The sequence below is a fragment of the Beta vulgaris genome, chromosome 5 (assembly GCF_026745355.1).
Source record: "Beta vulgaris subsp. vulgaris cultivar EL10 chromosome 5, EL10.2, whole genome shotgun sequence".
Classification (NCBI taxonomy): domain Eukaryota; kingdom Viridiplantae; phylum Streptophyta; class Magnoliopsida; order Caryophyllales; family Amaranthaceae; genus Beta; species Beta vulgaris.
The window spans coordinates 9,803,663-9,826,433 of record NC_079206.1 but is presented as its reverse complement, the minus strand read 5'-3'; the positions used below and the strand labels follow the sequence as shown (position 1 = coordinate 9,826,433).

The 22,771-nt window shown below is 36.7% G+C and overlaps 1 protein-coding gene across 2 annotated transcripts; it reads left to right on the top strand.

The window, feature by feature from the left end:
- The first annotated feature begins 4,827 nt into the window (after nt 1–4,827).
- Nucleotides 4,828–12,632, top strand: LOC104892638 (mediator of RNA polymerase II transcription subunit 31). Of its 2 annotated transcripts, XR_007274581.2 has the most exons (8): nt 4,828–5,261; nt 7,052–7,141; nt 7,269–7,366; nt 7,443–7,539; nt 7,673–7,751; nt 10,914–11,173; nt 11,287–11,453; nt 12,302–12,632. XR_007274581.2 is itself a non-coding variant. In XM_010678620.4 (7 exons), exons 2-7 carry the CDS (start codon nt 7,095–7,097, stop codon nt 11,297–11,299), a joined length of 594 nt encoding a protein of 197 aa, XP_010676922.2. In that variant the 5' UTR covers nt 4,828–5,261; nt 7,052–7,094; the 3' UTR covers nt 11,300–11,824. The 2 variants fall into 2 exon arrangements, 1 of the variants encoding a protein (XP_010676922.2); XM_010678620.4 differs by lacking the exon at nt 12,302–12,632 and having other exon boundaries at nt 11,287–11,824.
- Nucleotides 12,633–22,771: the final 10,139 nt, after the last annotated feature.

Below are 22,771 nucleotides of genomic sequence, written 5' to 3'. Positions count from 1 at the left end.
GTTTACAATCTATTACTTTTCTCTCGAGCCACAACTTAAGTTACTAAACTCAAGTTCCAACGACAGTTCCCACAATTGTCGTTCCTCTCAAACTTCACTCGAAGTTACTTTCTCTTTCTCTTTCTCTTGCTTCACTCAAAGTTTCTCACACTTACAAGAGTTCACTCAAACCCTTAACACAAAAATACAATTTGTAAGACAATGGAAGAGTAATAACTCGAATAAAGTAAGATAGAATTTCTTAGGAAAGACACCGACTCTTAAGACAACTAAGAATATTTAGCTAAGCCAGACCCAAAATGTTCTAAGGTTTAGGCACCTATTTATAGACAAATTTAGGCAAGACATAAACTATCCACTACTTAATCCATTATCCCATAATGGCCATGACTTTAATTAATTAATTAGTTTATATTAAATATTCCTTGAGAAGTTTAATCCACTTCTCCACTACTTAACTTAAAACTAAGAAGCAGTAAGTATTACGTGGTTTTAAATACTTGGGGAATAATTAAACTATTTAAATTAATTAAGACTTGGGAAATAATTAACTAAGCCCACTAACCACTAACTACAAACGTGTAGCAGTAGTGTTTAGGCATGATAACTGATTTCTTGGGGAGTAAATAAAATATTTACTTTAAATAGTTTTTAGAAAAATATCTTTAAAAATAAGTTGATTAAAACGAAAATCATTTTTATATTTAAAAAGAAAATCTTTTTAAAAACCGAAAATTATATTTAATTTTGAAAACAAAATCTTTTAGTTTAATTAAAATATAAAAGATAAGATTTAAAACGTTTTGATATGTATCCTAATTAAATCAGAAAATCAATTTAAATCTTTTCCTAACAAACTAATAACAAACTCCCTAAAATAATGGATTTAGTCAAAAGTAGCCTAACTAACCTGTTGGGCGCACAAGTAATGTTAGGCGCACCACTTAAGAGTTATTTAGGTGTTCCTAAAGCTGTTTATAAGTCTGTTCCTTAACCTTGTTCCAACTGTGCCAATGTCTGTTCTTTTCATGGGAACAGAACCAAGTTCCTTTTGAGAATTCACCAAAATGTTCTAAGGTTTAGGCACCTATTTATAGACAAATTTAGGCAAGACATATACTATCCACTACTTAATCCATTATCCCATAATGTCCATGACTTTAATTAATTAATTAGTTTATATTAAATATTCCTTGAGAAGTAATTAATCCACTTCCTCCACTACTTAACTTAAAACTAAGAAGCAGTGAGTATTACGTGGTTTTAATACTTGGGAATAATTAAACTATTTAAATTGATTAAGACTTGGGAAATAATTAACTAAACCTACTAACCACTAACTATAAACGTGTAGCAGTAGTGTTTAGGCATGATAACTGATTTCTTGGGGAGTAAATAAAATATTTACTTTAAATAGTTTTTAGAAAAATATCTTTAAAATAAGTTGATTAAAACGAAAATCATTTTTATATTTAAAAAGAAAATCTTTTTAAAAACCGAAAATTATATTTAATTTTGAAAACAAAATCTTTTAGTTTAATTAAAATATAAAAGATAAGATTTAAAACGTTTTGATATTTATCCTAATTAAATCAGAAAATCAATTCAAATCTTTTCCTAACAAACTAATAACAAACTCCCTAAAATAGTGGATTTAGTCCAAACTAGCCTAACTAACCTGTTGGGCGCACAAGTAATGTTAGGCGCACCACTTAGGAGTTATTTAGGTGTTCTAAAGCTGTTTATAAGTCTGTTCCTTAACCTTGTTCCCAACTGTGCCAATGTCTGTTCTTTTCATGGGAACAGAACCAAGTTCCTTTTGAGAATTCACCACAAACTAAATTGAGCTTTCACTCAACCTTAACAAGAAAATATTCTAATCTTCACTCCATGTTTGATACTTCATCACTCAAACATCTTCACTTCGATCTTCTGATTAATTCTCCATTTTAATCTCCAATCAAATATTCTCTTTGCTCGAGAATGAATTACCTAGCAATAACATAAATAAAATACAATATGTCTTTTGTGGTTAAGTCATCTTCAAAATTCAAGGGTCAACACCAATGAAATCCCCCATGAAATGTTTTTTTTTTTATTAATTTGACCATAAGATGTACTTTTTAATTGATTACTTTTTCTTCTCTTTCATTTTTTCCCTCTCCCTCTCTCATTCTATTATTTTTTCCTTGATTATGGTGAAAAGTAAAATATGTAGATTAATTAGAAACGAAGATTATACGTATAGCAACAACCATTCAGTTCCAAATTACTTCTAACACTAGAATTTTCACGCCTCCCAATACACAACTTTGACCAATACTATCATCTATTTATCTATAAGTAAAAATAATTAATGTTGATATTTTTAAAGTATGGATTGAAACAAATCTAACAAGATTTAAGATGACTATGTTTAATCTTACATGAAATATTATAGGTTTTTCCACCAGGTACCCCTGAGGTTTTACTAAATGCACTAAGTACCCTCGTTGTTTGGGAAATGCACCAAATACCCCTAAGGTTGGAGTGAATTGCAGCAAATGCCATTAATCATGAACGACGTTAGACTGTCGTAAGTGCTTATTTACACAATTTCCCTAATGTTGTCTTTTTCCTCCTCTTTATCTCTCCTCCCTCCTAATTATCTCTAATTAAACCTAATTAGCTAAATCCCCAACCATCTCACTTGCAGACCCACCCTCCTCTTTGCCTAGCCACCCGCCCAACCTCCCAATCCTCCCTTCCCACGCTTGCCCAACCATCCATAACCCTGAAAACCACCACCCTCCCCCTCCCCTACAGCCCAACACCCTCCCACCCCCACGACCCCCACCACCCCCAGCCCTTTCGAAAAATAAAAATAAAGAAAAAGAAACAAGAAAAGAAACGAGAAGAGAGAAAAGGTGGATGAAGAAGTTAATGGTATGTAATTTTGAGGTGCTTTTTCACACAGTAGTTTAGACGGTAGCGTCGGAAGGCGGCGATAACATTCGTCGATCTCCGGTGAGTAGCAGTGAGGCACAACAACGAACAGGAGCAGGGGTGAGCAGATGAAATAAAGGAGAGTGCGAAGGAGATAGGAGCACTGGTGGCGCTACGGTGCGTCGCGACTGTGGTGAATGATTGGCGAGGGTTTCTGGTGTTTGGAGGGCGACGGTGCATCGGGGGTGGTGGGCACAGTGGTGGTGCCATTAGAGTAGTGAAGAGACTAATGGGTCCACTGGTCTGAAGGGCGGCAAATCAAAGGGACGAGGAAGAAGACTCCAAATGATTCAGAAGATGATGGTAATGAAGGGAGGGTTGGGATTTGGGATGATTTTGGGAGAAAAAATTGGCGTGATTTTTTCGAATTTTGGTTTGAATTGTTAGGAGGGTTGAGATTTTGGAATTTCGAGGTCAAACTAGTAAGAATCAAAGAGATTAAGCACAAATTCGACTTCCATTAATGGTGGCTAGTTCTTGGGGGTAGGAGAGAGAAAATTCTAGGGGAGGGAAAGGGGAGGAAGGAGGGAGGGATGAGAGATAAAGAGGAGGAAGAAGACAACATTAGGGCAATTCTGTGAATAAGAACTAACAATAGTTTAACGTCGTTCCTTATTAGGGGCATTTGGTGCAATTCAGTTAAACCTTAGGGGAATTTAGTGCATTTCCCAAACAATGAAGGTACCTGATGCATTTCGTGAAATCTCAGGGGTACCTGGTGAAAAAACCGAAATATTAATCAGACTAGATGATAAAATCAAAATAATGTGACTGTCGATTTGTTACAAGTAATTCATAATGGATGAAGTATCACCTACAAATAAATCACGAATGTAGACTTAAAGGCTTAAACACTCCATATGATACGTAACGACCAAGCATTTAGAGCAAAACAACAAGTAATAAAAACAAAAGAAACAAAACTAGAACTGGTTCGAACAACCACCTCTTTTTCTCTCCCAAATACCACCAAATGAAGATGTTGTTATTGCAATCACAATCAACAACAATATACTTAAGCTAGTTGAGGAGGTGTAACATGTACAATCTATTTGTGTGACAACTGATACTTGGACATCAATTCAAAGAATTAACTATATGTGTCTCACTGCTCTCTTTATTGATATTGATTGCAAATTGAATAAAAAGATAATAAATTTTTGTCCAATTTCTAATCACAAAGGTGAAGCCATTGGGAAAACTGTTGAGGCATGTTTGGAATCATGGGGTATTGAGGATAAGCTTTTAACTATCACAGTTGACAATGCTAGTTCCAATGATGTTGCTTGTTTGCACTTGAAAAGAATGGTTCAAAGATCTGGTTATATTAGTGATGGAAAATTTCTGCAGATTAGATGCATTGCTCATATAATTAATCTTATTGTTTGGGACGACATTAAGGAACATGTTGTGTCTATTGATAGAGTTAGAAATGCTGTGAAGTATGTCAAAAATTCTCCTGCAAGAATTACTAGATTCAAAGATCTTACTGAAAAGGCTCATATAGATAATAAGTCTTCTTTGTCATTTGATGTTCCTACTCGTTGGAATTCAACATACACTATGTTAGATACTGCTTTGAAATTTCAGCGTGTATTTAGTGGGATATCTCTTCCTGATGGTGATGGTTTGAATGAAAATGAAAACCCCCCTGATTTTGATGATTGGAAAAAAGTGGAAAGGTTGGTTGTGTTTTTGAGAGAATTTTACCTTCTAACTCGTCGTATATCTGGTTCACATTATGTGACAAGTAACAAAGGTTTGTTTGAGATTGCGGCAATGTATGACATGTTAAATAAATGGGAGAAAATTCTTGATTTGGATTTTTAAAAGGTAGAACTTGCGGCAATGTCATATGACTTTGAATTAATAAATTAAATTATTGTTTTTTTTTAAAATGTGGAACTTGAGAGTTGAGAGTAGTGCTTCCCAACTAATCTTTGATCCTTAGTTTTCTTTCCCAACCTAGCATTGGTAATTTTAAGCCAGAAAATTAGGCCCAACGCAAAAACTTGACCCAATCAGATAATATTTTTTTTTCTTTTGACGGGGATAATAAATTCAATAGTCTGACATGTTAATTACTTCACCATTCTTTTTTGCACTCTGTAGAAAGAAACATCATGAATTTTTAACACTTGTTCTTCTCTCTCTCCATTTGTTTCCAATAATTAAGCTGTCGATTTCCTCTCTCTTCTCTCTAATTTCTTGGGTCTGAATTTTATGATTTCCACCGTTAATAGATTTCAAGAGCTATGCAAGTTTGCAGCGTAACGGTATATTATTTCTGTTATTCTGTTAATTCGTAAAGATTGTTTTAAATTTTTACAACTAATGTTGATTTAAAAGTTGAAATTATTGAACTAATCTAAACTTAAGGCTTTGATCTCCCCTTTTTTTGGTGCATAATTCCAAGTATAAAATTATAAAGTATATTGGCTTATTCTACTGTTAGTTTTGGTTTTCTAGTGTTGACTGTTGTTGATTGACTGTTTTTCTGCTGGAATTATGAGATATTGGTTGGGAAATGTTATATGTTGTTCATGAAATTCTGTAATTTGATTATGAAATTGTATTTGTATAAAGAGACAGAATTTAGAATCCCTTAAATCACAATTTGATAATTGAATTTGTTGGGTTACTAGTGTTGAACATGTGGTGATGTATTTGTCCTTTAAACTTTTTTAATTTGACAATTTCATATTCTAACTTTCAAGGTAAAATAATTGAACTTACCCAATAAAGAGGAAGAAAAAGTTATCTAGATTTCTGGAAAGAGATGAAAGATCCTAGCTTGAATGCACGTTCTGAAATTTTTCTGCCAATGATGCAATTTATTATGCTTGTTTTATTTGATTCTTTTCTCTTGGTTGGATAACTAGAAGAGCTATCACTTGACTGAAGCACGAATGTGATGTTATATGTGTTCTCTAGTTGGTTTGTGCTAGCAGTTGTTGCGAACTTTGGTATCAATTTTAATGTCACGAATTGCACCGTTGTACATGTACTTTATTGTTTGAATGAGATGCAATCTTCTGAATCTCGAGACACCTCTCGGCTTTACCCTTTTCCTTAGTTCATTACTGTATGAATTGTTTTCTGTAGAACTGCTCATTGATCTTGTTGTGTACAACGAACACCATATTCTTTATTTTTTAATAGCTGAATTTGTTAAGAGTAAAGCCCACATGTGAGTTAGAAATAATTGTCCCACATTGAAGAATTAGATAGAGAATGACTAACATATAGATTGGTGGGTTACTCCACCTATCACCAATTGGTTTTAGGATGGAACCCTGACCAACCTTGTATGTGGTCACTCTATCCTCCAACATGGGCTTGTGTGTGGGCCCAATGAAGTTTATCAGAATTGTTTTTCTACAAGAATAGAGTGCTTAAATTTGCTTTTAAGGTAGAATGTCGATAAGTGGTTGCATGTCAGTTGGACTGCTTTTATACTCTGTATAAATGCGCTCCTTTGTACATATGCCTCATGAAGCTTTTTTTTTGGCTGGCTGGAGGGGGATTTACGTTCTTCAGTGCCATTCATTTTTGTCCTCCTTTCAGTAGTCTAGATTCATTGCTGGTTGTCAGTTACATATCTCTATTTTGGCTTGATGTAAGTGGCAATATCATTCTGTTGATGAATATTTCTCATCCTTTTTTACTTGTATTATACAACTTGTTTTTACTTTTAATTGCAACATGAAGGGGGGTGGGGTGAGGCACGTGGATCAAGGAGATGTGAGGGAGAGAGATAGAGAGATAAAAAGAGGGACCCATGCGATAGTGTGAGATAGAGAGAATTCAATTCCAAATGAAAGGATGTTGCAATTAGATTGAAGCTTCCTAAAATGGGAAGTGTTGCATTCAAAAGTAGAGAGGAAGTATGTTGGAATGTGTTGTTATCAGAAATTTTGGCGCTATAGTTCTTGTTGCTGTTGCTCTCTTAGAGAGGAATGTGCTACACTTTGGTTTTGCTTTGCACAAAGAACCAGTGTTTCCAAAACGTAAATTGGATTCTACTATTATGTGGCATTTATGTGACTGCCTTTATTGATTGCAGACAAGTCAAAGTAGATAGTTCATCTGAGTTTATTTGTTGATTGATGGCTTCTTCAAATGATGCTGACGACACATCTAACTCTCAGTCCTTGTAAAGTTCCTTATTCTTTTCGTGCTCTCCTAAATCGCACTTGCACTCATTGATAGAAATCCTCATTGCTCTTCTCTGCTGTTTTCTCTTCCTAATAGTGGTTTGCTTTATGGATGCTGATTCTCAGGACTCAAAATGTCTACAAGGATCCAGATGATGGACGCCAGCGCTTTTTGCTTGAATTGGAGTTTGTTCAGTGTCTTGCAAATCCAACTTACATCCATTGTATGTCACATCACTTATAGCTGATATTTTACAGTGTGAACTCTCTAATAAATGGATAGGTATATACTATGTGCAGATTTGGCACAGAATCGCTACTTTGACGATGAAGCTTTCATTGGCTATTTAAAATATCTTCAGTATTGGCAGCGGCCAGAATACATTAAATTTATAATGTATGTATGTTTATATATTTAAATCTTTGGTTGCCTGACACTCATGCAATTTGCCGAATTTGTTAATTATTTTATGGAAATATACTAGCTAGTCTTTTTGCTTGCATGCACAATATGACCCTGTCAATTTCAGGTATCCACACTGCTTGTTCTTCCTCGAGCTTCTGCAAAATGCAAACTTCCGCAATGCAATGGCTCATCCTGGGAGCAAGGTTATTTTGTTTTCTTATCTCTCCTTTCTCTTGACTATGATGCATTATATGTTGGGCATGATAAAGAAGTAAAAGTTGCTAGACATATTATTGGTTAGTGATATGTACCATTCAGAGTGAAGGTTTTCGTCCTATTCCATGTCACCGTTTCCCCCCCTTTTCCAGGTTATATGATTCTAATGTAACACAATAATTCTTGGAAATAGCAAAGTTTGTGTCAGTTTACCTACTTGTTCCCATGAGCTAGTAATATGATATGTGGGCTATTAATCTTTATCTCTATGTATTGGTCTTTACTCTTTACTCGCAACTTCACAATAGGTAATTTAAGACAATTTTTAAATTGTTGTTTACACTTTGTTCTTCTCACCATAACATAAAAAAGGTTACAGGTAAAATTAGGTCAGATAAGAGTATAAGTTCATGATAAGGGCACCCAAGTTTATTTTACAACTAAATGGTTACAATAGTTCAGGTAAGTTCAGATTGGATCCTTAGTTTAACTCGGGGGAATTTCAGGTGAAATAAATGAACATATATGTTTGTTCGAAGTTAGATTGAAATGAAACTATGTTATTGTGTGCTTACTAGATCGTACAAAGAGCATATATTATATGTTCATCTTGATTAAGACTTTGCTATCCGTTTGTTTGACATGACATCTGAGGAATCATTTGTTATTGTTTTGACTGCTTTTGCAAATGATGTGCTGGAATCCCCCCCCCCCCCCCTCTCAAGTTCACATCTGTAGGATGTGGGTTTCTGAGTGTGATCTATCTTCCTTCCATGTGACAATTGGCAATTTCAATTCCAGAAACAGTAAACGACATTGTTTCGAACAGCATTTTCCAAGCCTTTATTCCAAAGGAAGGATCGGCTTATGAACGAGGAGTGTTTCTCTAGTGACCATCATGTCCTCTTTCTTCATCCGCTTCTGTCTGGTGCTATATGCTCTTGGAATCCCATTTTGCTTATTTCCTTTTCAAATCCCTCAATTCAGGTCGTCCTTGGCTTCCCTCAAGTTTTTTTAAAAAATCCTCATAATGTCATAATCCTATGTTGTGCTTATCCCACAGACAGTAAACGCTAGCTAATTTCTACACCCAAAAAAAAGTAAAGGTGTTGTGTTTATTATCCCACAAAGTCATCATTTCCATGGCTCAATACATTGAGCTAATAAACATTACCGAGGTTCATTTATGTTTATAAGCAAATGTATAACTTCATATGTGTGTATTTCTCTCATGAGACACCTATTGTGGACGGAGGGAGTCAATTGGTTCAATCGGAAAAATAGTTGTATCTTTTGGAGAGAAATGGATGAAAAATAAATTTTGGAAGACTTTGTGGATTAACTAGGGATCACGAGATGTAGCAGGGTTGAAATTTTAGAGGCCAGGCTATAACATGCTCTTTAATCCCTAGCTGTGAGTCTGTGCTCTGTGTAAGCAGGGAAATCAAGGTTTTAGTCCCTCCCCCCAGTTCTCCTCTATGGTTTTTGCAATCTGATTGTCAGCTGCAACAAATAAAGAAAATTTTCATTCTACCCTTGAGGTTTAGCGAAGTAGCCAAAATTTACCCCTTTGTGTTTAGAAATCTTTCAAGTACCATTGAGTTTATTGTTTCTCAGCAAAAAACCTTTACTGATACTGGTCAGTCTTAAGTCTTAAAACGTTAGTTTTCTTGCCTCTCACCACTTTGTGTAAGTTCTATTGTCTATCAATCTAGAAATAATACCAAACAATAATAGAATATCAAATAATAAAGCAGGAAAGAACACACCAGAAATTTTACGTGGAAACCCAAGAACTGGGAGAAAAACCACGAATATGCACTAGGAATCGATGACTATTCAAGAAAGATTACAAAAAAGCACTCAAGAACTCTCTCTATAGCTTTTTCTCTCTCTAATATGTGAATAATGATGAATAATACAATAATCGTAATTAGGGCACCTATTTATACTCTCATTAAGCAAAACCGGAAAAATAACGCGTCGAATTTTTCCCAGCAAAACCGCGAGTCGCAGAACTGGCCGCGAGTCACGATGCCTGCCGCGAGTCGCGGTGCTGGCCGCGAGTCGCGGTCAGCTCTCGCAGTTTTGCCAGCTCTTTGTAAATCAGTCATAACTTCCTCGTTTCTCACCGGAATTGGACATATGACCTATCGTTGGAAAGCTCTCGGAACAAGCTATCACATCCACTTTGAATCACCTCAAAATCATTTATAGATTGAAAGATATGCCTATTCAAAGTTCGCCTTATGCCCAATATGACGTTTTCCCTTTACGCAACCTCATCTCCACACCCATACACCTCCATGAGCTTCATATCACGCCATATACCCAACAGTGTAGTCGTCCTCTTTTCTACTTTCTATCTTCTTGTCTGTTTTTTTGCAATAGCTGACATAGATGTCTTCTTTACTCTCTCTCATTCGAGCTTGAGTCAAATCCAATTTGAACCCCTAACTTTTACCTAATTTAAACCTACCTCAAATCCAAGTCCTCGATAACTGAAGTAGACACAATTACCACAAGGAAGCAATTATGTCTTTCCCTTTTCCATAATGACGGTAGCCTGTCCACACGAGTAAGAGTATCTTGAAATTTGGATACCAAACAGCAACCAAAAGATCATTAGAGTGATTCCCAAAAACAGAGGTATTTTGGCTATTTTGCTGAATCTCAGGGATACTATGAGAAATTTTCCAAAAAAGACTTGTTTGGTAAGCGGTAATTTTGCAAGGAAAGTTTCATGTTAATGGTAATGGAATTCCACCCTCAAGTATGTCTGTGTGTGTTTCCATGAATGTTTATTATCATTCTCGAGGTAGTATTAAGTGGTTTGGAAATTTTGAAGTAAAATGCATACATGGGTGTGGAGGTGCACTGAAGCTCATTGCCATTGCCATTGCCATTGTGGATTTCTTCCTAATAATTGGGTTATCTTAATAGGTTGGATTTTACAGTGGCCAAAATATATCTTTTTCTCTTTACAAAAATTTGCAATATAAATTAGACACCTTCAGTTTCCTTAATTCATATAGGAGAAATAGACTGTTGTCAGCTGCAAAATGCAATAATGTTTGTCAGTAGATTCCAGTGAATATTTTTTTTGTTCCAGGAAGTTCACATGATATATGAATGCTTCAAATTTTCAGGAATTGGCACACAGACAACAGTTTTATTTCTGGAAGAACTACAGAAACAATAGGCTGAAACACATCTTACCCAGACCCCTTCCTGAACCTGATCCTGCTCCTCCAGCTTCAACTGCTGCCCCACCACCCCTACCTCCTGCTATTCCTGCCACGTCTGCTTCTTCTCCAGCCCTTTCTCCTATGCAATATGCAATCCCTCCTGGATCTGGCGTTGCAAAGAATGACATGAGGAATAGCGGCACTGATCGAAGAAAGAGGAAGTAAGTTTACTTATTTCTGATATGGAGAGTACACCTTGTGCATCTTTAGATACACGTTATTCTATTTCTAAAAAGGAGGTGCACAGATACTGACGAAAGGCAAATTTTAACAGGAAAGAAGGCTGAGTGTCTTAATTGCTGGAGGTTACTGGTGAATTTATTCATATATATTCTGGGAAGCAGGATATGGTTGGACTTGTTACCTTCAAAATTATTGTTGACAGAAAATATTATTACTCAGAAAGTGGACCTCAAATCCTCTTCAACAGATGCTATCAGAGTAAGAGAGGAATGTTTTTCGTTTTTGTTTTTGTTTTTGCTCTTTTGTTTTTGTCTTTCTTCCCAGCTTTAATAAGATTTTATTGATGGCTGGTGTTCAAAAGCAATTGTAAGCGCCTTAGATACTTTAAAAGCCCTGCACCTGAAAACTAGTTAGACTCATTGTAAGAAATCAGAATTTCTACCGACAATATGAGGGATTGACCTCATTCCATTTCCAAATTGTATGGCAGGCAAGAGGGAAATGAGCTTTGATTGAAGAAAATTCTTATCTTGCTTCTCTAGTGGATGTTACTCATTGTAATGTGAAATTGGCACTTCTACTAGATACTTTTGACTCTTGGGGAAGTATGAGTCGGGTGTTTCAGTTCTCGTATGTTGTGTTCATTGGTCGAAATTTGCATACCCCAGAAGATGCTTTTTAGCCTTTAGATAAAAAGTGAATCTCCCATGTTGATTACACTATGACGGGCTTGAGGATGTTCAATGTTGACTGCATTTCATCATTGTCATGGTAAGAGTGAATGGACTCGTCTTATAGTGTTTGCACTAGGGACTTACATTATATATCCCAACACTGGAGTTGCTAGTTTGCTACAATCACGCTGTAGTGATTGTCAATTGGCCATGGTCTAGGACATATTCATATTTGTTGGTGACCGGAATTCTATTAGATATTAAGGAATCATCTTGTAGAGAATTTTTTATTTTTATTTCAGTCTCTTCCCTGTCATTACATTTTAAATAATTTTTTTTCACGACCTCTGAAATTGTTTCCTGATTTACCATCTTCAACCTCTGCTTGTTGCCTTTGCTATATATACCATTCTAATATATTTGTGAGTGTAGGTGTAGCTCTTGTAGATGCTACCACTGTATTGCTGCTTTGCTGACTGACAAGCAAGAGGCGCTTCGTTTAACTGAGGCAAGTTTTTTAGGAGGAATCAAAAGTTTGAATATTGAATCTACTCCGTTCAGTTACTATGTCACTGTACGTATTGCGCTTTACAATTAATATGTGCCTTGGTTGTCCACTTATCTGTAAAAACTGTGGACGTAGGAGCTATAAATTTCCGATGGAGAATCCATGAACGTGGGAGTTTTCACACCAGATCAATATTGTCTATTTGTCTATAATATCCAAATAACAATGAATAAAATTCAAATTTGGTCTTGTTTTCATCGGTGAGAAACTCTCAAACATCATCTGAAATTTCTGTATCTTACATGCGCCACTACAACCTCATTAGGGTTGTCTGTATCCTTGAAAAGATGATGGTGTCGGGATCTTATTCCCTAATGTGTGAGGACTCCCTTTGGACAGAAGAAAAGATTTGCTTCATGAGTGTGAGAGAGGAGAGGGAGAGGACCTTGGTGTTTATGAGGTTGTGTGTTGATGAGGGGAGAAATTTGGAGGGGTTTGTAAGTTCTATTGACTATCAATCTAGAAATAATATCAAACAATAATAGAATATCAAATAATAAAGCAGGAAAGAACACACCAGAAACTTTTTTACGTGGAAACCCAAGAACTGGGAGAAAAACCACGAATCTGCACTAGAATCGATGAATGTTTGATAGAGATTACAAAAGCACCCAAGAGATCTCTCTAAAGCTTTCTCTTTCTCAAACTATGTGTTTAAAGATGAAGAATAATGATAAACCTAATTAGGGTTCTATTTATACCCTTTTTAATAACAAAAAACCGGAAAAAATTAGGCTTTGCGGTTCGACACCCCGCGGCCGCGCTCGACAACCGCGGGCGGACAGAACCCGTCAGTTTTGTCAGTTCTTCGTAAAACCGTCATAACTTTCTCGTTTCTCACCGGAATTGGACATATGACTATCATTGGAAAGCTCTCGGAACAAGCTATCACCTCCACTTTGAATCACCTCAAAATCATTTATAGATTGAAAGATATGTCCATTCAAAGTTGGCCTTATGTCCCAAATGACGTTTTTCTTCTACGCAACCTCATCTCCACACCCATACACCTCCATGAGCTTCATATACTACCATATACCCAACAATCTCCCACTTGGAGATAGGTGTAAGTGAAGAAAACTTCATACCTTCATCATCCATTCATCTCAACTCCTACACACAACTCCCACTGCAAAAGCAATCTCTAGTTGTGTCTAAACCATGACATACCTCAAGCATCCCATGACAACATCTCCTCTACACCAAGGAGATTCTTAATCACTGATCTCCAAATCATTGCACCATCACTACATGAACCTACACACCCTCCTACCCCGGAGGTCGGATCACCTTAGAGACAAGCACAACCAAATGAAGATCTCTTCCTCAACAACTAAGGAAAATAACCACTTCCTCTCCAACCAAAGAAGCACATTGAAGTCTCATCAAACTTCAATAAAACCAATTACCACCTAAGCCAAAGAAGCTTCTCATTGTTCTGAAAACAAACTCACATTGCTCCCACTCGAACAATACACCCTTTGTTCCACTTAGGATTTCCGGCACATCATGCTTGTGTGCCGTCCTTCACCTTGTGCGCTTACCGGTCAATTTGCCACCGGGATACCGCTTCACCACGATTCTCATCCCTTGGCCCACTATCGATAGTTTTCCGACCAAACGACACTTTACATGAAGTTCTCATCCCAATCCCGGATCCCTTTATTGTGCTCCCCATGGTGTAAAGTGTTCCACTCCTTGCCCCACGAGCTATGATCATTGCTCCCTTGACAATTTTCCAAGAACCACCATCAAACACAACCTTATAACCCGATGTAGCAAGTTGGGCTACCGATATCAAGCTTTTCTTCAACCTTGGGATAAACTTGACATTCTTCAACTCCAACGAGCCACCATGAGTGAGTTTCACACTCACATCACCTTTCCCATGACTTCCACTGCCTTGCCATCCGCAAGGTAGACCTTTTCAAGTTTTCCGGGTTTGAAATTCCGAAACAACTCCTTGCATGGTGAGGAATGCTGAGAAGAACCCGAATCCAAGACCCATGATCCCGAGCACCCAACCAACTCTTTCTGATCATCCATGCTTACCATCAAAGCATCAGAATCGTACTCCGAAATCAAGTTAGTTGATGCTTCTTCTTCATCATCACTTTCTTGAACCTTCTTCTTCCCTTTCCCATTCTCTTTCCTAGGACAATCTCTCTTTAAATGTCCTTCATTACCACACCCCCAGCAAGTAACACTAGCCCTGCCTTTTGACTTACTCCGGTCCCCCTTTGACTCCGATTTTCCCTGAAAGTTCCTCCCTTTTCCCCTCCCTCTACCTTCTGCACTGTATGCTCCAGATGATTCTCCACTCTCCTTCCTTCGAATGCTCTCACTCAAAATCAGATCACGGACAACATCATAAACCAATTTCTCTTTACCAGAGGAATTACTAACAGCAGTTACAACAGTTTCCCAAGCAGTAGGTAAAGAGGACAACAAAATTAGGGCTTTCACTTCATCCTCAAAGGCAATATTAACCGAAGATAACTGACTTATTAATGAATTAAATTCATTAATATGTTCAGCAGCAGAACTACCATTATTCATCTCTAAACCAAACAAACGGCGCATCAGATATACCTTATTCTCGCAGAGGGCTTTTCATACATATCTGACAGTGCTTTGATCAATCCAGCCGTTGTTTTGATATCCTTGACATTGAACGCCACAGTCCGAGCCAATGTCAAACGCACCACCGCTAGTGCCTGTCTGTCCAGTACTTTCCACTTAGCCTCCTCCATCTCAGCAGGCTTTTCAGCAAAGGTTGATACAGATTTTTCTGATATAAGATGTCCTCTATTTGCATCTTCCAATATCCAAAATCTGTCCCATCAAACTTCTCAATTCTAATCTTTGAATCCTCCATTGTTAATTATTCTAGATCTAGACAATAATCAAACCTAGCTCTTGATACCACTTGTAAGTTCTATTGACTATCAATCTAGAAATAATATCAAACAATAATAGAATATCAAATAATAAAGCAGGAAAGAACACACCAGAAACTTTTTTACGTGGAAACCCAAGAACTGGGAGAAAAACCACGAATCTGCACTAGGAATCGATGAATGTTTGATAGAGATTACAAAAGCACCCAAGAGATCTCTCTAAAGCTTTCTCTTTCTCAAACTATGTGTTTAAAGATGAAGAATAATGATAAACCTAATTAGGGTTCTATTTATACCCTTTTTAATAACAAAAAACCGGAAAAAATTAGGCTTTGCGGTTACACCCCGCGGCCGCGCTCGACAACCCGCGGGCGGACAGAACCCGTCAGTTTTGTCAGTTCTTCGTAAAACCGTCATAACTTTCTCGTTTCTCACCGGAATTGGACATATGACCTATCATTGGAAAGCTCTCGGAACAAGCTATCACCTCCACTTTGAATCACCTCAAAATCATTTATAGATTGAAAGATATGTCCATTCAAAGTTGGCCTTATGTCCCAAATGACGTTTTTCTTCTACGCAACCTCATCTCCACACCCATACACCTCCATGAGCTTCATATACTACCATATACCCAACAGGGTTGGAGATGGGAAGCAAGGTAGGGAGGTATGGCTGGGAACAGGCCGTGCCAGCACATCTCGTGTCACAACAAGCCTGGCCTAACTTAAGCCACACAAAGGTTGTAAGGTGACTGATAGAATGCAAAACTATTCTTGGGACTGGTATGAAGGAGGCTTGTGATGCATCCACACTTCAAGCCCAATGGGCTCTCGCGTAAGGGGTTATGATAGAATATAAAACTATTCTTGTGACTCCAACCATCAGCTTGAGCTTTTGGTTGAGTTGTCATCTTATGCAAATTTTCTAAAGAGGACTCCATGCAGGAACTGGCTCATGTCTGTTGGTTTTTGAAAATTATGTCCATGCATGGACCATGATCCATCGTTGAACCTTTCTTGTCGTGTCAGCGTGACTCAATATGACTAACACACAACTATAGAGGAGGAAATAATTAATTTAAATTTCATATTATCATACAACTAGTCATCTTTAAAAAAGGTCGAGAGGACATATTGATGGTTGGCAGGAAATAAAATGAGTCGTTAAGTGAGGTAAAACAACAAAAAGGAGAAAATTACCTTAAATAGAGAATAGGAAAAACCATGACATTTGAGAAAATTGATAATGGTAGTAACATAATATGGGTTTTACCCATCGTAATACTTCTATTTTCACATCACAAGTCTGAGTCATTTGATAGTAATGTCATACTCAAACCATAAAATTAGTGGTAGATATGATATGATATAGTGGTTAGGTATTGATTTGGGGTTAGCATACATTATCTATCTATCTATCTATCTCACAATCCCACTACACCTATAGTCCTATACATATTTGTTTTACAAATTATGATTCATGTGGCTATCATATGATTTATGTATGGGTGGCGCACTGCTCAAAAAAAGCCTTGTTCCGTTAAAGAGTTACTACTTACTACAACTTACTACTACAAAAAGAGTCTTGAACCTAATTATGGTCATTAAAATTATGGCCTTAAAATTCTCTCCATAATCATAATTTGGGCCAAACTATTAATTGACAGAACAACTACTTCCTTTTAGTACTTACCAGTTACCACCACTTTTGTCTTTTCACAACTCCGTCACATACACACTCGTCTTTCGTCATTTTTCCGTTGTTTTGGTTTAATTACCGACTTTCCGTTCATCACTCTTTAGTACATACATGCACATGCGTACGTAGCAAAATACTATGATACTTCTATTTTAAGTAGACAGTTGTATATCTTGCGTGGAATTATAAACTAGTTTATAGACAAAATAGACTTTGTGATTTTGTCTTGCTCATACACAAGCACCAAGTGTAATCGCGCACAATACTCCATGTACCTTTTCCTCATAGTTTAGTGTCGAATTTTTTTTTAATTGTGAATATTGTCAAGATTTAAATGAATAAGATAAAAAAAATACAGAGGGTGTATATGAGTTAGTGTTGAAAGAGAAATCGGAAATTGGATATCCAAATTTCCAATCGATATTCATTTTAATTATTCCAAATTTTGGAAATCCTATTCGTATTTTTTATTCGATTACGGTTGAATTATATTGTTACTATGCTATTATCTATGTCTTTTTTCCATTCAATCGAAAATAGAATTTACAATATATATATATAGACACCTATGAACTCTGCGGCTCTGCCTCTATACTTTGCCGTAATGACGCTTTTAGCATTACGACCTTTATCACATCGATAAGAGTTTAAAGAAAACAATTTTTCCTTCGTTTGAAAGGAATTTTTGTTTCTGTTTTTTTAGTTGTACCATGCATATTAAATACTATCGACACAATCTATTATGACTTTCCTCTATATAGTTTAATTATACATAACAAAAGTATTACAAAATTGTAGTTTGGTCGATTAAAATCTCAGGTATAACTAAAAATGAGGTAGTATATATATATTTTGTATCTATTTGACAAGTGAGAATATAAATAACAATCGACAAAAAAAAAAATTCAATGTTGCCGAAAAGCAAATGAATTCGAAGAGGAAGTTATTACACATTTACACCCTCATCACATATGTTTATTTTCCACAAAAAAAAGAAGCATGTATGTTTAATGGGGCAAGGGAACAAGTGTCAAAGATGTTGGAGATTTAGAGTATAGAGTTTAGTTTATTTCATGATGTATTATGTGAGTAACTTGGTCATGGTGTCGTTGCTCAAATAAATACATGAATTATACAATGCTATGCAAGTCGCAACAAACCTCGCAAATGTCGCAACAAGCATCGCGACCTAGCAGCAGGCAGGGTTTGGACTTGGTCGCGAGTCGCGACCTATGTCGCACCTCGCGAGATCTGTCGTCAGCATGCTGTTCGTGAAGCAGAAGAAACGAGAAGATGATTGAGTGCTCGCGACTCGTGACCTGGGTCGCACCTCGCGACGGCGCCCAGTCGCGACTCGCGACACTGATCTCGACTCGCGAAATTCTTCTGTTTTTCTGCGGTTTTGCGTGTTTTCGTAGTTAATGACGGTTAGTCATTGTATGGTTTCGGTTTTCAGAAACTCTTGAGCATTAGTATATATATGAATATTCTCATATGATGAAGAATGAGATGAAAAATCAGATTCTCTCTCTTGCACAAGAATTAAATCAAAAGTTCATCATCATTACAAAATTTTATTCCTTTCACTCAATCTGACAAATCTCATAACGAGCGTGATATTTGTTGTTCTTCTTTGTATCTCGAAAGTGAATTCCTTGCAACCCGTGCTCAGTATAGGGTAGGAATATTGCTTTTGGGAAAGTGTCTACACACGCCTAGAAGATTCGTATTTCATAGTATTCATCTTCTTCACCCTTTTTCTAGTTCTAACAATCCAAAAGCAATAATTCTTGAAGATGGCTACGGTACGTGAAATGACTTCGAATTTTCAGAAACTTGAAAAGTTTGAGGGTGTGGGATTCCGTAGATGGCAAAAGAAGATGCATTTTCTTCTCACTTCTCTTTCGGTGGCATATGTTTTGAGTACTCCAAAACCCGAGTTTGTGGAAGATGAAACTTTGGAGGCCTCAAGGAGAAGGAACAAGTGGGAGAATGACGATTATATATGTCGGTCACATTTTAAACGGTATGTCTGAACTTTATTTGATGTTTATCAATTTTATGAATCCGCTAAAATGCTTTGGGATGACCTTGAGTCAAAATACATGGCCGAAGATGCATCTAGTAAGAAGTTCTTAGTTAGTAATTTCAATAACTTTAAGATGAATGAAACAAGGCCTGTGATGGACAATTCCATGAAATTCAAAGGATTTTAGGAAGTTTTAAACAACACAATATTAGTATGGATGAAACTTTTATTGTATCTTCAATAATAGACAAATTACCACCAAGTTGGAAGGATGTTAGAAATACTCTTAAACATAGGAAAGATGATATAAATGTGGAACAATTGGGTGCTCATCTTCGGATTGAAGAGGGCATTCGGGTTCAAGATGGACAAAAGGAGGTAAATCCTAATTCTTCTACCATTAACATGGTGGAGGATGGAAAGTTCAAAGACTCAAATCCTAAGAAGAGGGCTAATAATTTCACCAAAGGCAACAATTTAAGAAGCCTAAGAATGGTGGAGGTGTTCAACAACGTGGTTGTTGGGAGTGTGGCAAGCCCGGACACTTCAAAAAGGATTGCTTCCTATGGAAGAGGAAAATGAACAAAAAGAATGAGCAAGGTGGAGGGAAAGGCGAGTCTAGCCAATCCCAAGCCAAACAAGGTACTTGTACACAACTTTCATGTAATTCAAGTTTGAATTATATGTGTATGATTTCTGAAATCTTTTGTGTACAGGATGATTGTTCATGGTATATCGATTCAGGAGCTTCAAGGCATGTGTGCAAGGAGCGGTCTTCATTCAAAACCTTCAAGGAGGTGGACAATGGAGAAGTTCTATACATGGGAAATGACTCTACAGCTCAAGTTCTCGGTGTAGGACAAGTAGAGTTGGTCTTTAGTTCCGGCAAATCTCTAGTGTTAAGAGATGTTGTATTTGCTCCGGAACTTAGGCGTAATCTAGTGTCAGGAGCTATCTTGAATCGAATAGGTTTTAAAATGGTTTTTGAGTCGGACAAATTTATATTATCTAAGGGTGGTTTGTTTGTTGGACTTGGTTATTTGTGTAATGGTATGTTTAAACTTAGCATTTCAAATGCTTTAGTAAAAATGTGTGTGTTATTAATGATAATTCTTCTCTTTGGCATTTAAGACTTGGTCATGTTAATTATAGAAAATTATATTCTATGGCTAAGGATGATTTAATTCCTGTCTTTTGATCCAAGTATTGAGAAGTGTAGAACATGCATGCTTACCAAAATAACTAGGTGTTCTTTCCCTAATAATGTGGAAAGAGATACTAAATTGCTTGATTTGGTACATAGTGATCTTTGTGATTTTCATAGTACACCTTCTTTAGGAAACAAAAATATATAGTAACATTTATTGATGATCATTCACGATTTTGTTATGTATATCTATTGTCTACTAAAGATGAAGCCCTAGAAAAATTTGAGATCTATAAAAATGAAGTAGAATTGCAACTAAGTGACAAGGTTAAACGGTTTAGAACCGATAGAGGTGGTGAATTTCATAATCCTAGTTATTTCCAAGCTTTAGGAATATACATGAAACAACCGCGGCTTATACACCACAATAAAATGGTATAGCGGAAAGAAAAATAGAACTTTACAAGAGATGGTAAATTCTATTTTATCCTACTCGGGTTTGAGTGATGGTTTTTGGGGTGAAGCAGTTTTAACCGCTTGTTACATCTTAAATCGTGTTCCTATGAAAAAGAACAAAGTAACCCCTTATGAATTATGGTACAAAAGAAAACCAAATCTAAGTTACATTAGAGTTTGGGGATGTAGGGCAATAGTGAAAGTGCCGGAACCTAAACGTAAAAAGTTAGGTGAAAGAGGAGTTGAATGCATCTTTATAGGATATGCTCTCATAGCAAATCCTATAGGTTCTATGTTATAGAACAAAACGACTTTTGGTCGGTTCACACTATTGTGGAGTCAAGGATGCAATTTTTGATGAAAATAGATATTCATCGGTTCCTAGACCAAAGGATATAACTCCAAGTACCGAAATTCAAGAGATTGATCAAAATGATGATCATGAGTTAGATGAACAAATTCTAGATGAAAATGTTGCATCTACATCAACTCAACCAAGGAGAAGTAAACGGGTTAGGAAAGAGAAATCTTTTGGCCCGGATTTTCATGTATATTTGGTTGAAGGATCAAGAGATAGTGTTTTGACTAAATTTCCATATGTCTATAATGTGGAAGGGGATCCTTTAACATATGATGAGGCCATGCAATCTCAAGATGCTTCATTTTGGAAAGAAGCTATTGATGATGAAATGGACTCAATCATGGGGAATAACACATGGGTTTTAGCGGACCTACCTCCTAAATGTAAACCAATAGGGTGCAAATGGATTTTCAAGAAGAAAATGAAAATCGATGGAACTATTGACAAGTTCAAAGCCCGGTTAGTGGCACAAGGCTTTTCTCAAAAGCCGGTATCGATTATTTCGATACATATGCACCTGTAGCTCGAATCTCCACTATAAGATTATTGATTGCTCTTGCAGCAATTCATAATCTTGTGATCCATCAAATGGATGTCAAGACTGCGTTCTTGTATGGAGAATTAGATGAGGAGGTTTACATGAGACAACCGGTTGGATTTGTTGTCAAAGGTCAAGAACAAAAAGTTTGCAAACTAATTAGATCTTTGTATGGGCTAAAACAAGCACCTAAGCAATGGCATCAAAAATTTGATGAGGTAGTGTTGTCTAACGGATTCAAATTGAACAATTCAGACAAGTGTGTATATAGCAAATTTGATGACAATGGTCATGGTGATGATTTGCTTATATGTAGATGACATGCTAATTTTTGGAACTGATTTATCCCAAGTTGAATGGACTAAATCTTTTCTATCGTCTAAGTTCTCAATGAAAGATTTGGGGGAGGCGGATGTCATTCTAGGAATTAGAATTAAAAGAAGCAAAGGTAAATTGAGTTTGTCTCAATCTCACTACATCGAAAAGGTTCTTAAGAAATTCGATGTTAGTGGTTGCTCTTTTGTGTCAACTCCAATGGACCTAGTGAGAAATTATCCTAATGAGGTAGCTGTATCTCAACTTGAGTATTCAAGGGTGATTGGATGTTTGATGTATGCTATGACGAGTACTAGGCCGGATATCGCATTTGCGGTAGGCAAACTTAGTAGGTATACTAGTAATCCTAGTGTACAACATTGGCAAGCTATTCGTCGATTAAGGTATTTAGGAAAAACCAAGGACTATGGTTTATCCTACAGTGGATATCCTTCGGTTTTAGAAGGGTATTCGGATGCAAGTTGGATCTCTAATAAAGAGGATCACTCTTCTACAAGTGGATGGGTATTTCTACTTGGGGAGGTGCTATATCTTGGGCTTCCAAGAAACAAACTTGCATAGCGGATTCCTCCATGACTTCGGAATTCATTGCTTTATCTTCCGCAAGCAAAGAGGCGGAGTGGTTGAAGAATCTCATGATTGAGATTCCTTTGTTGCCAAAACCGATATCGCCCATAGCGATTCATTGTGATAACGATGCTGCTTTGGCAAGAGCATATAGTCAAGTCTATAATGGTAAGTCAAGACATATTGGTGTGCGGCATAGCTACATCCAAGGACTTATCAAGGATAGTGTAATCACTGTTGACTATGTACGTACAACGTATAATCTAGCGGATTGTTTTACAAAGGCCTTGGCTAGAGAT

Coding starts and splice junctions, on each gene's coding strand:
- LOC104892638 (XM_010678620.4), top strand. CDS start 7,095: ATGGCTTCTTCAAATGATGCTGACGACACATCTAACTCTCAGTCCTT. Junction 7,540..7,672: donor GAATACATTAAATTTATAAT/GTATGTATGTTT, acceptor TGTCAATTTCAG/GTATCCACACTGCTTGTTCT. Junction 7,752..10,913: donor TGGCTCATCCTGGGAGCAAG/GTTATTTTGTTT, acceptor TCAAATTTTCAG/GAATTGGCACACAGACAACA.